The sequence below is a fragment of the Labrus mixtus genome, chromosome 16, assembly GCF_963584025.1.
Source record: "Labrus mixtus chromosome 16, fLabMix1.1, whole genome shotgun sequence".
NCBI classification, from domain to species: Eukaryota; Metazoa; Chordata; class Actinopteri; order Labriformes; family Labridae; genus Labrus; species Labrus mixtus.
In genome coordinates this window covers 3216607-3234633 of record NC_083627.1, presented here as the reverse complement: position 1 = coordinate 3234633, position 18027 = coordinate 3216607, and the positions used below count along the sequence as shown (strand labels likewise).

General features: G+C 40.4%; 1 protein-coding gene across 4 annotated transcripts in view; it reads left to right on the top strand.

Annotated features, from left to right (window-relative positions):
* Positions 1-352: 352 nt before the first annotated feature.
* Positions 353-18027, top strand: part of samd12 (sterile alpha motif domain containing 12) — a 162875-nt gene continuing 145200 nt past the window's right edge. For 3 of the 4 annotated variants that reach the window (XM_061059400.1, XM_061059398.1, XM_061059397.1), the window contains exon 1: positions 875-1335. In XM_061059400.1, coding sequence (XP_060915383.1) covers positions 1275-1335 — 61 coding nt within the window. In that variant the 5' untranslated portion in view covers positions 875-1274. Of the gene's footprint in view, positions 570-874; positions 1336-18027 lie in introns of those variants that run through there. The other variant, XM_061059399.1, reaches the window with a different exon arrangement.

Here is an 18027-nt window from a genome sequence, read left to right as displayed (position 1 = left end):
TATTTTTTTTACAAATTTAAACCAAGTAGGCTGTAGTTTTAAAATTTACCTAGAATATAATCTAAATGTTGCAGGGGTGCTTCAGGTTGTTCCCTGGAATAATGCTACTTGATGCAACATCTATCACAACTGACTTTTCCCATTTACTAATTACTGTGTGTGTGTGTGTGTGTGTGTGTGTGTGTGTGTGTGTTGGCATTGCATTTTAATCTGAAACAAATGGAATGGCCTTGTCTGTATATATTTGGCATATCCAGAGAGATACTGCACAGGGTGCTTCAGACTGCCCTTTCTGCAAAACTGATTCAAAAACTTGCCTTTTTTCCTTCCTTTTTTTTGTTCCAGAAAGCGCTGAGCAACTACACTTCCCAGGATCCTTTGAGGCCAGGCAGCAGCTGTGTGCGCTCCAGCTTGCCCGCAGCAAAGTGATGATAACACGCCAAACAAGGTACAATGAGAGCGCGTTGAGGTTTTTTTTTTTTTTTTTTTTTTTTTTTTTAACACATTTCAGCTGCTTCTTTTCTCCGAGTGATGCCCAAATCTGCGGAGTAGCACGATGGCTGTCGAAGGTAAGACGCTTCATTTACCTGTATGCTTCGGCATTTCCGTTTATGTCTCATGGTATATAGGTGAAAGAGATTATGTGGTGACATGATGTAAGGACGTGTTTTTGGTTGTTCCACGGCTCAACCCAGACACAGCCGGGTCAGCTGAGAAAGCCCAGCGATTGGGTGATGTTGCAGCCTCTGCTCTCTCTCCGCATTACGTGCACTTATCCTGGTCATCTCCTGTTATGACAATTGAAATGACACCCCGCTGTGTGTGTTCGTAGCCTACATGCTCATAAACCACAAAGACTCGTGTTAACGTGGTCGTGAGCTCTGCGCTTGGAGACCGAGACTGGTTAACAGGTCTGCGACTTCTTTTGCATAATCATCCCCTGATGTGCCGCGCACTTTGTCTTCTCTGGAGGATAGATTCAAATCTTTACTATTTTCTGTTCATTTAATTGAGTATTTTTGTGGAGATATTTCGCCCGATTCTTTTTGTTCTGTGGCGCAACAGTGCGCGCTGTGTGTTTGTGTGTGTGTGTGTGTGTGTGTGTGTGTGTGTGTGTGTTTGTGTGAGCTCATCCTGTTCCACAAGATAAGTCAGGGGTTTTAGGCTGCTCATCTGGCAGCAGGTGGTGTGACATGTGGACCGGGTAAAGTCTCACCCAGTGCTTGTCAATAAAACATTCAGTGAAGTCGCTCCCTCCGGCAGTGTGACTCGGGATGCTCGGCCAGTCTCCTCACCTTATCGGAGGCATCTTGTGGATCCAGAATCCAATGAGAGGTATGTTAAAAGGGGAGGAGGAGGGGTATTCACATCATGTATGCTATGTGACCAGCTTTCTCTCTCCCCATGAGGCTTTTTCCACTTCAGTCCAGTTCATTGTGGGTTTGCTCGTTCAGGTATGACTGGTATGAGGCTGTGGCACTCCTGCATACCTGACCTACCTTAGATCAGGTTATTTATCTCTGACAGCCTTTTATAGGACAGTTCATGTTTAGGTCTTGCTGCTTGACACCTCCTGATCCTGGGTTTAATAAAAGTGGACTTTGATTGTAAAGGATATCATGTTGTGTTTGCATGTCGGTATTTATGTTCTGGCATTGATAGCAAAGATCAGAAGGAGCTGCATGCGGAGCAGTTTGTGTTGTTCTGCAGCATTACTGCATATTTTCCCATGTTAAGGACCCAAAAATAGGCTCATGTGGAAATGCAATCTCAAAATTCCTTCCTTTCAGTCAGGTTTCTGTGCAGGATTTGTGCTCTGAATATGGACACAACAGCTGAGGCTTAGACACTTTAAATGCAGCACTCATTCTCCTCTCACCAGGCTATAAATCACAGTAAAGAAAGATAACAGAAATTGAATGTCTTGTAAGCTTCCCCGGGGCTCTCAAGTCCTCACTTTTACAAAACAGCTCTTGCTTTGCCTTTTTTCAAGCTCAAGAAATGTTTTGGTACAAGTTGTCCTCTCCATGCTTTTCATGTTGTAGCGTCTTTACACGGCCGACCTACAGGTGTAAGGATGTGAAGCCAGCTGTTTCAAAGCTTTAACCTCAAATGATAGACAATGAGCTCATAGCAGCAGCTATATTATAACTGCAAGCCTCCCAGCATATCATATCGTATAGTTTCATTCGTGCATCTCTTGAGATTTCGACTCACAAGGCGGTCAATTTGAAGGCGGATATTGAAGCTGCCTGCAGACGCACACTTTGTTCCAGAGCTGGATGGGTTTTTTTTCAGTTATCCAGTTTGATTCTTCTCATTGTTTTTATTTTATTTTGCGCAGGAATAAAAAGAGAAGGTACATTTTTCAACAGTGTGTCTTGGCTAGATATGTTTCCCAGATTAAATGTTTTCCCTCGCTTCACATTTATTAAAAATGAAACATTTTGACACTTTATTATTTTTAATTATACGTTTGTTAAAGAATTGTCATCCCTCACACCCGTAACTGTAACAAATCCAGAGGTAGTGTGATACACATGTACTATTTTACTTTTTTATTTTATTTTATTTTGAATAGAGTCCGACCGATTTATCGGCCAGCTGATAATATCGGCCGATATTAGCACATCAAGTGAATATCACTATCGGCAAATTTCTTTTAACAGATATGTGCCGATATTAGAAGATTTTTTCACCAGTCAAATAGCATTTCATTTGAGTTTCATTGTGTAGCACTAGCAGTTCTCTTTCTGGCTGTCACTAGCAGAGTTACTCTACAGAGTGTTGAGCGATGAAGCACGTACATGTGCAGTTTCTTTCCAGTTGAGTGACCATCTTGTCTTTATTATATATCTTTTCCACAAGTGTTTGATAACTGCATTTGAGGGATCAATACAATAAATGTCTCCATAGATCTAACATAGAACTAAAGATATCGGTATCAGATTTCTTTCCCTCTCTAATATCGATATCGGCCCCAAAAAATCCACATCGGTCAGGCACTAATTTGTAATATTTGTTGTTTTATTTGTGAGGATAGAGACCATTAATGAACATCAGTATTTAAAGAAACAGGCAGGTAACAATGTCAGAGTTTCCATTTAAAGTCCCCAGGAAGGTAACATAAAAAAATCTGTATTGATAATTTAATGGTACAAGTATAAAGTACATGAATAGAAGGAAAACAAAGTAAGCAAGATTTCAGGTTAAAAATGAAGTTTCTTTACATGATTCAATTCTTTGAAAGATTAAACTCTTACTCTGCAAAAGAAACACTGCATTGATATATAACTTGAGTCGAGCAGCTATAAGACTCAGTGCACTCACTCGTGATTCACTGACTTGTGTCATTGAGAGACATGAGTTATGAGTCACATCCCCGTCCACTGAAGCTGCTGTAACTAATGTGTCTGCCAGGATTAAAGAGAAAACTACAACAACAACAAAAAAGAAACTGCTTTTCGAAAAACATTCAAGGTCAAATCAGATTTTGCTGAAGCTGCCAAAACATGCGGTGGAGCTCGATACTGCGACTGAAACACAATCTACTTTAGAATACATTCTCTTTGAAGACTGTAAAGGATGGTGCTCTGACTCAGAGAGAACAGCATTCAGATGGGATTCAGCTGTGACAAAGTAACTCAGTTCATTCAGATTAACTGAAGTTTAAGTTTGAGCATCTTTGCCTCCACTTGAGTGCGTAATTTTTCTGCTTCCTTTACTTCTACACCTCTGGACTTAAGCCAATGTGGATGTGCAAAAAAAACTGCGATTCCTCCAATATCTACTTAAGAGGCTGGCCCCAAAAACTTCAAAATGTCTGCTTTCACAGCAGAAATAAACATGTTTACATCCTTTAGTAAATGGAAATCTCCCATCATACCTAATGTCTCCGAACAAGCTCGGTGTAAGATTGAAGTTTTAACTTATGTCAACATTGAAACTATCTCAGCTGCTGCAACACCTCAATTGTTAATAGTTCATAAACTCCGTCTTAAATTAGAATTTACATTCAAATTAGGCCACATTTTAATGTACACAGTGATGGATTAATCCAGTGCTGAACTTTTACTGAAGTAGGATTCTAAATAAAATTCTTACATGACAAATTACATGATGATAAGAAAAGCATGAATAATTACCACACGTTTACATTTCTATTCATTGAAGTTAAATCACATATTTTACACAGCCTCTCTAATGCAAGAAAATTACATTATTATCGGATAGAGGTGCACAGATCCACTTTTTTGCAGTTCCAAACTGATTCTGGTACATATGTACGGATACTGATTCCGATATTTTTTAAAAATCAGAATAAATATTGCAATTAATTTAGTGGGTATTGTGAGTGAGGCTACCAAACCGGCATTGCATTTCTTATTCAAAGAGCTAAACAATTTAATAAAAAATTATAGAAATTAGAATTATTACAAATAAATTGATCTGAACTTTTTGCTGGCTTCACGTACAAACAGGAAGCAGCAACAACTGTCAGGTTTTCAAAATAAGGTATTTTAAACTGAAGTGCAAGAATTGTACTTTTGATCATATAGAATGAGCTGTTCCATCTCGTCTTAACGTCTTGATGTAAATGATGATTTGTGAGAAGTTCAGTCTGAATGTCTTTAAAGCGAGATCTTTCTTGATCAATGATGTGGATCAGTCCGATATCCGATATGTAAATGAATCAATATCGGACCCGATACTGATATAATATCAGATTGGTCCCATCTCTGTTATTGAATGACTGTTTTGTAGAAAAAAAGAGCCGTATTTTTATATTTAAATATTTCATGTTCAAATTGTTGACTTGTACATTTAGAAGAAATCACAAGCGTTTGTGAGATATATGAAATCAACTTCTGAAATGCTGCCTCATTGTGTTGTCATGTAACCTTTTCAAGTATCATCCTTTTGTTATATTGTTTCTCTTCTCCTCCCTCCTGGATGATACCCACTAATTGCTTTGCGTTATGCGTATTATATCACCATTTTAAAATGTGCCATTGTAAGCGGGAAAAAGTCCTGAATTTAATTAAACTGCCTTTGTTTATTTTCCCCTCAGCGCGAGCAGAGCTGTCCCTGCGGGGTCGGAACAAAAGCTCACTGCAGCTCCATCACTTTTAATTTGAGATGTGGGCTTTGAAAGAAATCACAACAAAACCCTGCAGAGTCACTGTTTTTTTTTTTTTTTTCTGTTCCACTGCTCCAACAGCCCCTCTAAGACACAGAATATAGGTCAAGCATTTAAGAATTTATAACACATGAGAAGACAATAAGCTCTTTGAGAAAGTAGCACTTTGGAGTGTGCCTCACCACCATTTGAGCTTTATTTAGGAAGGCACTTTCACTTAGATGGGTTTGGAGAATTCAGTCTCTGCAAGAGGACACAAAACCTGACGGGGAGCTGCAAAGTTCTGTTGAGGTCAAACTGAAAACTCGGGAAGAGAATCAGGTTCTATAGCTATAAAATGATCGGCGAATGACTCAACAACCCTTTGTGCATTCATTGTTTGGATTAATCTTTATCTCTTGTTTTATCTGAATGTTTTTCTGGCCTTCAAGTTTAAAAATAAGATGTTTTATCAGGAAAGAATAGACTCTCCCTGACCCAACGTTTTTTTTTTTTTTACCAGAAAGACATCTTAAGACTCTGACACACCAAGGAGATCGTCAGCCTTCGGGCCTAGCTGCGCATGCGTTGTGTTTAGGCAACTCAGTAAGTGGTAAATCACCATGACAACTGTGACCAGGATACGTGATGTCTGGAAGAACTTTCACAAAAAAAAAAAAAAAAAAGACAAAAATAATTTGAAGTGCAAAATATGCGGTGTTAAACTCGAGTCTCCTGGTGACGAACCTTTGCATCATTCTGCCTCTCGTCCTCTCGTGGTGTCAAGTGCTGATGTCTCATGACACATTTCATGTTGATCTCATTTTAATGCCTTAATCATGCTGACTTAAGACCACATGATACTTGAAAAGAACTAGATCTTCAATGACAAACGTCAAGTCCATGAATAACGTCGCCGTCATGGTGCAAAAACATTTAAAAATAGAGATAATTGTGGAAATGTTCACATAGTCATTAACATAAGGGATTCATAGCTTTCACTTGACCAATCACAGCAGGGAGTGGGTGTGCTAGTAGAAGACTTGCTTTTGGAGAGTATGATATATATGTGAGGAAACAACAATGCTGGTATAAATGTGCTGAACGTACTCAACATCAGCTCTTTGGTATCAGCTGAGGTTACAAACTCTAATCTGTAGGGGGCAATGTAGAGCATGACAATGGTAACAGCATCAATGGAGCGATGTGTTTTAATAGTGTTCTGAAGGAAAAAGTGACATAAATGTGTACAATGGATAAGAATCAGAGCTTCTCAGATTGGCCTGTTGTGGTTATTTTGAGCAAATGGACCCTAACAGAGGTCAGCTTGCATTTACATTGCTAGTCAAAGTCGCATTAAGTTTTTTTTCTATTACATCCCCCAGAGCACAATGACGTATACGATAAGTAGCTTGAAGCATACAAGTACTGAAGTATTGAACATTTCTTTAACACCTGAAACAGCAGCAGCAACGTATCATACTTGTGATTCGGCCCCAGTGCAAAAAAACGTTTTTCTAGCCTTCGCTCTTGCTCTTAACAGATGTGCACATTAATTTGCACAAACACACGGACACACACAACCATTCCAGACAAAGGCACAGCAGACGGTTTATTTCACCATGCAGAAAAACCCCAATGAAACTCTCATCCCAACCAGCCTCTGATCAGCACCACGGACATGATGTATTTCTTAACTGACTGATTCTACTTTACAGAGCCCTTGCAAGGTGCTCATCTACCCTCAGTTATAATTATAACTGAGGGTAGATCAGGAAAGAATAGACTCTCCCTGACCCAACGTTTCAGGGTCCCCCCCCCCCCCCCCCCCCCCCTAAAGCGCATGGACCCCGCACTGTCAGAAGTTATGCCACTGACCTGAATCAGTTCAAACACAAACTTCTATCCAAATCTCTCATAGTTGAAGATGTATTTGACCAACAAAAAAAGCAGTTTTGATGGGTCATCCTGGCATCCGCTGCATTCAGACCAGCAAAAGTACTGAGTCAGAAAGGTAGCTTTCTCATCAACTTCACTGAAAACACTTCATTAGCACAGCAGGGACAGAGGAGGCAGGATCAGGAGGAAAGTTGAGTCTGGCTTAATTTTCTTTCAGCACAACCCAAAGTCATCTGTCAGAGCACTTGGTGGGAATGCAATGCAAGCAGATTACCTTCCTGCATGAATATTGTAGCATTATGTTAATTCTTCTGTTTACTTTGAAAATGTCAGGACAGGGGGGGAGGAAATTATTCCTGCTGTGATAACTTTCCGGAGTTGCCTCGAAGGCATATTAACTGCTGTGTAGCTTTTGAATCTGTTAAACCTTCAGACTTGACCTGTACCAATTTGTATTTCTTCTTCCAGTTGTGTCACTTGGCACGACATTCTCCAGCTTTGGGGGGTTTTAACAAGTGATTATGCATGTGAGTGAAAGACTTTACTGACCAGCCCCCTCAGTACAAAGTCCACATGAAGTCCGATTGAGCTGATGTTCAGGTTAAGGAGAGTTTCGCTGCTTTATTCTCCCGATCGGCGCAGTTGTGTTTTCACTTTGTGCGATTACAGTGTTTACCCTACCATTATATTAGGGGGGCGGCCCGCCCCCCAAAACGCCCCCCCCCCCTTGAAGGTCAAGTTAATAAAAATAGATGGATAGAGTCGGAAATCAGGGAAAGAAGTTATTTAAGGATACCTTTCCGATAGAACAGGACAGCTGTCATTAAAAGTAACGCATGAACAGCAAGATTCCTTCAAGTGTTTGTGTCAGCGTCCATCTGCCCCCCCCCCCCCCAAAAAAAAAAAAGCTGTAAACTTAGGGGAAACACTGGATTGTGTTCTAGAAACATCCTTATACATGTTGCAGGGTAATCTTCCTCCTCCTGCACACCCAATCCTCCCCTATATGACAAAATATTTCCAGTGCATCAGACACTTTTTGGTGTCCGTGTTTCAAAGGGGGGGATGGGAAAGGATTGTCTGGAATTTGTCTGGAAATTTCATGCGTCAAACGGTTGGACAGATAGAGCCAAACAAGACTGAAGAGATATGCATCATAGATCCCTTGGGAACCAGACTGGACCATTGTGGGTTATAAGGCGTCTAAACCAATTGGTTACCATCTCACAGTGTTGTTGTCAGTCCGATGGATTTCTCATGCCATTTTTTCTGTCATATAAGGTTGGCTATAAAAAGGCTAAGAGACCCCAGGATGATATAGAACGGCTAGATTGTGTATAAGCATTCATAAACGTGACAGCATGTTGCCAAGAACTGGACCCTCATGTCTAACCACAGCACTGTTTACCCCCGTGGCAGAGGTTGTTCATTTCACTCCCCCCCCCCCGCCCCCCTTTTCTTTCCCGTGTGCGTCAAAGCCTCCTTGATGTGTCCTGCCCTGCTCGGCTTGCCTGTGCACCCATTCAGAAAACTCCCTTCAAATCCATCCCCGGGATCTAGCTCACAAATAGTGTTAGTAGAATAAGCCTGTTTTATGTGAGGAGGTGGAACAGGATTACATCTTTTGTCAAGATGATTAGGAGTTGCTTAGGTGATGGGAGCATCCTCTTCCAGGCCTCACTCAGCAGCAGGATGCGGGATTAAGATCACAGACGAGGGAGGAAATGTCAAAGGAGAGTGGTGTTGCGTAATCGTCCCCTTGGGGTGGACGTATAGCCGCCCGTCTTTGATGTGCCTCAGCAAAAGTGCTGCTGCTGTCTGGAATACAGAGTGGGAGCTAAGCAGAAAATCAAAATAGAAAATGGAAAAGAAAAAGGAGTACCAGACACAGAAATATACACATGCAATATAGAAGACTGGTCAAAAGACTTCAGTGGACTTACCCGGTCGAGAATCGTCTCCAACAAACGTCAGGAGTTTCTTCAGTTGGCTGAGCTTGCATCATCATGCCACACGGTCACCAGTGGAAAAGATGAACTAACTTTATTTTCAAGGAAATGTAGCTCAGAGTATGTAGGACTGGACTCACACAAAGATAATCTTTTCAACAAGTTAAGGTACCAAGGAAGTTGAAACCATGGCAACCAATCAAAACTATGTTTTACCCTGCAAACATTATTGACATATGGAGGTAAAATCACAGCTGTTGCTTATTATTTTAAAGATGGTCTCTGGTGTACCGCTCAGAACAGAACAGAGTGAATAAATGACACAACAGATTTGTGACAGCACATTTGATAATATACGTACAGAACTGTAATTCTGTTGCGCAAATGCATAAAAATTCTCTGGTTTTGATTTTGTTATGTGTGACTTCATTAGTGTTATATGTGTCCTATCTTTTGGAGAGGGACTGTTATTGAGACGGATCAAAACACTCGAGCTCCAAGATGTTGTTACTTATGACTTAATGATAAGATGCTAAATTAATAAGTAATCTTTAGATAAGTACTGAAAATAGTCAGTTGCAGCACCTAAGAGTGCTGATAGGCAGAATCATATTATAATAACGCTAACACTTGATCAAGGATGTTGTCACTTAAAGGAATACTTTTTACATTTTGGGAACTAAATTTAGAAAAAGTAAGAATGAATGAAAAGAATGAGAAGAAAACACTCTCACATCTGGAAGCCGAAAGATGGGCCACAGCTAATAGCGAGTTAGCTTAGCATAGCACAAAGACAAGAAACTTGGAGAAACTGTTATTGTCATGCTTTTTTTTAACACTGAACTTCCTAAAATAGACAAGATGTGCTGTTTTTTTGTTTGATTTGATCATTACAGGGTCTGGTAGGTGAATTCTGTTAGCTGAAGTTAGCTGAAGTACACTTTCTGTTTCCACTCCAGTGTCTTGTCTTTTAGCGATTTCTGAGCTAGCTGGCTGCTGCCTATAGCTTCATATTCAGCACACTGACATAGATCTAACACTCGGTAAGTAAGTGAATTTCCAAAATCTCAAATGGCCTTTTTTCAAAAACTTTTCCTCATTCTCCAGTGGAGGACCAAAGAAGTGCTATTATCAACAGAAGGGACAGTCCAAGTAGCACTGAGGCTAATTGTTACAAGTTCAATCCTTTTGTATTTCTGTATTTTTCACCAAGATTTTAATCACTTACATAACCACCAGCCCTGAATACTGAGTATAGCCGATTGGATAAGGTGTTGGGAATTGTAGTTATTTCCATATTCATATCACACCTGCGCTGTTTGAAAGAGTCACCTGTAACCTTTGGATGCTAATGCGACGTCTCAATCCACTTGAACTGTAAGCTGAGTGATGGAGGTTGTAAAAAAGATGTAGAGGGGATCTAATGTGGAATGAAGGCTTTATGGTGAGAGGGGAGCAGATTTAGGTTGTCTTTGTTTTATGCAAATTCTCTGCAGCACCTGACCTCTGCTCAGGACTTTTTTTTTTTTTTTTTTTTAATGCACTGCAACATTACCTCGGTTGACGGGGGCCTTGTCTGTGTCATCAAACAGGGCAGAACAAAACCTACTGTACACAATCGCTTTATCGACCTTCCTGAAAACGATATGAGCATCTGGCAGATTAAACTCAGGGGGGAAGAGATGAACACGGCCGTACGTTCCTGTCATTTATCGACCGTTGTATACACCACTTCCTGCCTTTTGTGCAGCTCTCTTTATCACAAATGACGACCTTTGTGCTTTTTTTTTTTTTTTTTTGTAATATTCTGCAGCATTTGGCGCCCTGTTGTGTACAGAAACTTGGCGGCGTATCAGCTCCCGCTCCCTGATGACCATGGTGTTCTCTTTAGGCTCCATTCTGCTGACTGATTGAAGCTGCAGATCTGAGGCAGTTTGTGCGGTCACTGAGTGGGCACAGATGGAGACGGTCAATGTCAGGTGAAGACAGTCATTATGTGGCATGGTGAAGCAGACCAGAGCAGGCAGAGCTCAGCCTTTTTGGAATATTGTAAGGTGGAAAACAACCAGAATCTATTTTTAGACAGCAATTACGCCTATGCACTTTATATAGGGGCCATTTTTTCCCTATATATATATTGTACCATATCTGAAGTACACATATCAAGTAAAAGAATCGTCAAATTTGATATTGTATTTTTAGACCGTTTTGGAATGTTTTTCCTCTCCCCAAATTTGTCACTACCGAAACATAGTGATGATAAAAACAATATTATGTTAACCTGTTAGTATTGTGTTTACTTCCCTTATGTAAAGATTTTTTTTTTTTAAAAACAATTTTTTTTTTCACAATGAAATCAATAAAAAAAATTTTTTTTTTTTTAACAAATTTCAATTTTTAAAATTCTTCAAAATCTATGTGCAATCTTTCTTTCTACTTCTCAATAGAAAGTACCCTATAAATGACATTTTCTTTATTTATTTAGCTTATCACTATCTCATTTAATGCCCTGGGTTTAAATAGATCATAATATAATCTCAGTAAATATCCATGTCTGAATACTTTATTGTTTTGTTAAACCTTTTTTTTGTAATGGGACTGCACTTCGAACTAGTTCGGTAGAATGCCCCATAGATATATATATATATATTGGCTCTATGAGGAAATGTTTGTGTTGGATGATTTAGAGCATGCACAGGAGTTCAGCAAGGCCTTAAAAAATGCAATTTTTGTGCCGGAGAAAGTTTGAATGCAAAATAAACATGGCGTTCTGCATTTGGTTCAAAAGAAATTGTATTTTAGTCCAGAGTACAGCTAAATTTAAAACAGCCCAAAATATAAAGATTCCAATTACAAAGGCTGAAAAATCAGTGTAATCAATCAATGGGTTTTGACAGCTTCTTGGATGAAAAATGCACAAAGGTTGCAAACAGGTTGTTGTTTTTTTTTCTGTTAAAGCTACCATGAGGAACTTTCGGTTTGTGCCGATTGTCGCCCCCTGGTGACAAAGCAGTGCCTCTTATATCTTAAATGAACATATGTGTGAAGTTCATTTTTTAGTGTATCCTGCTTTCTTTTAATAGAAAATCTTTGCTGTAGAGATGTAAAGATAAGGCTGTTTAGCTGCAGCTTGTTGTTGAGGGGGGGGAGAAAAATCTCTTGGAGCTTTAATTACAAAAATGTCAGATTGGTTTGCATCAAACGTTTGAAGTACTAAGTGAGGGCAAAAAACACTATGTGCCCTCATATTATCAACGTATTGACTATTTTACATGTGATACTTATCCTGCGTTACTCAAATCAGCCCAGTAAAAACACAAAGAAAGCTGATAAGTATGACTCAGAGGCCATAAAGGGAACTACAAAAGCCGAGTTTACTGTGTCAGTGGGCAAACCAATTATGTACAGCAGAGGCAGAACAAAAAAGGGCAAACAGGCTGGCAGGAAGTCCACAGAGACACAACAAAAGGTCACGGCAAGTCAGGCGGGCAGGTACAAGACGGCAGGACTGCAAAAGGCTGAACTGCTTAACGGTCGACCTGGCTGGGAAAGCAGCAAGTCAATTTAGACAGAGTCCACATTTCTTGATGTCATCGAAGACTCGGACTCAGGGGGGACGGGTCACTTCTGGTTTAAAGAGTTTACTTTGAATATTACCTATGCTTCATAGCAACATGAGTGTGACCATATTTTTTGAAGACATATGTTTTGTTCTCCTTTTGTAATTTTAATGATGTAGTGAGGGTTTTTTTATGTACTGCATATATTTTAATTTTGGGGCTTTGCGCAGCCTTTATTAGAGAGACAGGACAGTGGACAGCGTCTGAAATTGGGGAGAGAGTGGGGAACGAAATGGGGCTGAGGAGTAAGAGGTCAGATCTGAACCTGGACTATACCCGCCTTGAGGAATGTACTCGACTGTACATGGGGCTCACAAACCAACCACTAGGCCCAACAGCTTCCCGATGTAGTGAGGTTTGATGTCACAAAATCAGGAAAAGCACAAGCTGCAAAAACCATGACTTGTTGATCCTGACTGAGTGATAATGAACTCTTTGTCTCTCTTCATGCCTCACTGTGAATGACATTTGGGACAATAATGACTTTAACTTATTTTTATCCATTTATTGTCAACGTTAAGAAGAGATTTGGTGAATAGAGGCCATAGATATTGAATTTGAAAATATTATTTGAATGTACTTTCTTGCTGTCATTGAGATGCTTTGATGTGATTTTTTTCTTTGCCCTATATTGCGATCCAAGCGAAGCAAAGATTATTTACCACTCTGGTGCACAGAAAAGTAAAGAGTGAGTAGTCGATGTAAACTTTTTAAAGATTTGGTTTTTTTTTTGACAGATAGGACAGTGGTTAGTCTGAAATGTGGGAGAGAGAGAGAGAGTGGGGAACGACATGCAGGAAAGCACCCACAGGTCGGATTCGAACCCGCTTGGAGGGCTACAGCCTGTGTACATGGAGAGATATCTTGTTTTTTTGGTCCCTTACTTGAGGAAGTTTGTGTCTCTTATCAATTATTTATAGAAGTTACTCAGCTCTAAATGAAGACAGATCTATTTTTGATCTCCCTTTGAAGTTGGGAACGTTAACAGCTTAATGCGCGCGATACATGCTTCACGGGGAGCCAAAGTGAACAGCAGTTATATTTAGCTGATATGTGTTTGTACCGTAAAATGGGTCATTTCACTCTTCTTTTTTTTTTTCCTCACTGGCTCTGTCCCTCTGACTCATTTTTGTCTGCCTTCTTTCGTTCTCACTTCGATCTTTTTCCTACAACTTATTCTTTCATCCCCTCTCCCTTCATCTCTCACACTTTCTTTGAGCCCTATACCTTCGCTCTCCACAGCTGAGAAATGTTCAAAGCGAGAGCCCATCTGTGCCTGCTTGACACCGGACGAACCAATCACGGCTGATCTAGCCCCCCTGGGGGGTTGGAGAGGGCAGGCTGTGAAGTTTGAGCACAGTTAACGTCTGAGAGGATGTCAGGGTGAATTAAGAGAGTTGAGCTGTCTCGATAACTTGTTACATGACTTCATTTTGGTAAATAGCCATGCAGTCAATCTCATTATCTTAGTTAAAGACACAAGATAACATAAAGCGTGTCAAATATAAAATATACAACAATGGTAAAAGTGTTGTTTTTCTGATAGGCTTACTGATGCCTGTATCAGTAAGCCTGTACCTCATACGGGCTTAAAGGCTTTATATGTGATTTTTCACACTTAAATATAATATAAATCAAGTATATCCTCTGAAAATAACTCTGTGAGTCATGACTGTCTACAATGGGTGTAACACCCGAGTCCCACTGTCTGTGATGTTTTCAGAGTTTTCAGAGTCCTATCTTCACTTTATTTACATCGCCTGGACGGCCGGCTGACTCCTCCCCTCGTGTATAAAAGTTGTTTAATTGAGGGACTAGAGAAAAGAAGAATAACATACTGTACTCACTGCTTAACTGTGTTTCTAGATCACGCTCATTTCGGGTAAATTTACATGCAGTGTGAAGATACAAGCATAATAAAGATCGCTAGCATTAGCATGCTAACACAACAATGCAGCGCGAGTTGTTTTGGTTTCATGCTGGTGCTCAAGGGCGACATCTACTGGATCCAAAAAATCGCATATAAAGCCTATAAATGTGACATCAGGTATAAGCTAAACCGTCAATGCACTGATCCATTAGCAGAATTTTCAGCGCCACAAAAAGGACTTGTTTCTTTTCCAATACAGTAGCTTTCACAGGCAAATATGAGACTCCCACTAATGATGACTGATAGAGCAGGCAAGAAGAACAGAATTAAATTGAACCACTTTGTTAAGAGAACAAACAACAGAAGGACAGTGCTAGTGCAGAGTGTGCATTAGGAATAGCTAGCAACATGCTAGCAGTAGCTTTTTGTTTTTAATCCACAACAAAACACTTCAGAGCTGCCATGAAATCATGAAAACTAGAAATATGTCTATAATAATATTTGATCACTGGTATATGTTGAGTTAAATTTGAGACACATTTAATATCGTTATACATTGTGAAACAATTGTTGGACTCTATCTGCTACGGACTGTTGTAGTGATGGAGTGAGTGGGGCAGACCTACATCAGCCTGATGATATTGGCAGATAGAAGTATCGGTCTAATAAAACACTGCTTCTTAGCTAAAGCCCAATCATTTCTAACTTTCATTTGGGTTGTTAGAACTTTTAGCAGCACATCTATTTATGTTGTGCTTGGAGTTTCAGAGATAGCAAAGTTGGCCCACTGAACATTCAGTTGAGAGAACATCCCCTTGAAATCGCCTTTGCATACCGCCTCGTACATCTTAAATATAGCAGGTAAAGCCTTCAACTTCAGCTCTCTAATTAATGACTCGTGGATCTTACGGGGTGACAGGCTGATGCCCTACTTACTTCGGCGTTTGAAACAAAAAAAAAACACCCAAAGCATGAGCGGCTTGAAGCGGAATACCTGCCCGGCTTACATAACCATGTGATCTAATTTCTCTAAGAGCATGCAACACTTTCTGTGCGACACTTCAAATCAGCTCTTAAGTGAGCCGCACTATGTTCCTGAAAAGTTTCATTACAAAGCAGGGCACTTAGCTTTTCTCTCTGATCGGAGCAGAAAGTTTCATTTTTTTAGCGTTGAAATCAGCTCCACTTGAACTCAGCTGTGATAGGCTGAGCTGCCACTGAGCACCTCAATTAACTCTTTATGACTTCTCTGAAGCTGCTGAAATAGCCTACACAGGAAGAGGACTGTAAATGGTCACTTTAGATTTGCCAAATACAAAATGAATGCAGTAACAACAAACTAAGGTGTGCTAGAAAATCCTGACGTCCTGTCTGTGTCGACCTGTTCTGTCCAGCTTGACGCGCGCTTGCAGCGTTCTCTGGCGTAGATAGACTTGCAGTGTACTTGAAACACAGAGTATGTGGAAATTGGCAGTGAGGGGGGCCCTGACAATTCCCCTCTGCACAACATCATAGAATTACTTCTTGGTAGATGTCAATAATAAATGCATGGCATGATCAGTTAACAAGGCAGTAGCTCAGTATGAGGGACTTGGGTTGGGAATCGGAGGGTCGCCGGTTTAAGTCCAGGCGCAGACCAAGTCCGGAAATTTGTCTGGTAGCTTGAGAGGTGCCAGTTCACTTCCTGAGCACTGCCGAGCTGCCCTTGAGCAAGGCACTGAACCCCAAAAACTGCTCTGGAGCGCTCACTGTGGGCAGCTCCCTCACTCTGAGACCTCTGTTCTCTTTCTTTCTTTTTTTAAGACCTATTCTTCTTAGAAACTGGCGTTCCACATGGTTTAGTGTTCGGCCCACTACAATTTCTCACCCCTACATCCCTCCTGCATTATTTGGATTATTGGATTAATGCATGTCCATAGGATCCTGTTTGTGCATGTGTGTGTATTTCAGCCTATGTTTGTGAAGCATGTTCATTAAACAGAGTATAAAAACTGAATTTCCCCTCGTGGGATTAATAAAGGATGAATTATTATTATTATTATATAATAAACCAAAAAGTCTCACAGATTGGGGGCATAAGACACAGATTGTTGTGCCAGCTATTTTTATGAATAAAAGATTGGACTAGCTGAGCTTTTCTCTTTCACTCTGAATTTCTCTCTCACTCTCACTTGTCTAGTTAATAATGTTTCAGAGTTGCTATCTCAGCGTTTTATAGCAACTGATGAATTAAAGATGTTACAAAATCTTTTTTCTTCATTTAGCAAATGAAGCCAAACCTCGAACATTTCTCAAACCTCGGCTGCCTTGTTAGAACTTTGGCTGTCAAACAGTGTTAAAAAAAACACTTGACAAAAAAAATAATAAGCAGCACATTTTTATTCAAATTAGGGCAAATCTCAATAAAAAAAAAAAAAATAATTCAAACAAGATTACACATTTGAACAGTCATTCGGAGCCAGGTTGTTGCTCAAAGTTCTGACTGCAAATATGTGATCACGGCTCACACCATATTGAGAAACATATTGTGATTAAACATGGTGAAATACTGGTGAGTGGGCGCTTTGGTAGACTCAACATTTGACTCTAACTAACACTGCATGAGAGACTTTTATCCTCCAGAGCTTTAAAAAGGACCAAAGAAAGAAAGAAAAGATCATTTATATACAACACCTCTCCTTCTTGAATTAAATCTGACTGAGCAGTGTGAGCTCCTTGGGCTTTTGTCCCTCTCCTGCAGGCTCTGCTCCTCTGCCTGTCTCTCTCTCTGCCCTTCAAAGATATTCTAATTAGTACTTTTGCAAGCGTTTATAGTGATCTGACTGTGTCCTCTGTCCCCCACTGATGGAGACGCCCTCTCTGGGGGTCCTCAGGGTAGACATCTGAGCAGACACACTCTCCTACTCGCACATTCACACACTCTTCACACATTTTTTGTCTGACTTGGAGAGCGGTGGAATGACTCAATTGACACCCCCGTGTAGACTTGGACGGTGTGCTGCACTTTACTCAGAGGTGTCAGGGTGACAATGAGGGATGCATGCAGTCATAAGAGGCCCTTCCCCAACCCCCCCACCCCCCCCCCTGCAGTTTCTCAATGCAAAACATACATGAACATGCAGGGTTGTGGATGCATGCAAATGTGTGTGTATGCGTAATCATGACTTTGTGTGACCTGATTGGAGAGCCACTGTAGAAGAAGGAAGCTGACCAGCTCTGGGGAAAAATATGCACCAATCACTCCTGCACTGCTCGGTTGTTGTTTTTTTTCTCAGCGTTGAGAGTGATTTGTGATTCAGCTCCGAGCCCGAGTTAGCATATAAAAAGAGTAACAGCTGCGTGCATGATTTAAATGTCATTTTTTTTTGCTGAGATCTTTTCCACTTTTGGTGCCAGACCGCCCCTTCAAATTACCGAGAGCAACTTTTTGGGGGAAATGATTGCTCCCACTTCCTTCCTGTCCTGTGTGCATAGCTATTAGCGGATGGTGATTAGTTTCATTTTTACTAAACATCCCAGAGGCTAAATGTAAAAAACAAAAAGAGCAGAGGTCTCATAGCCGCGTTGTGG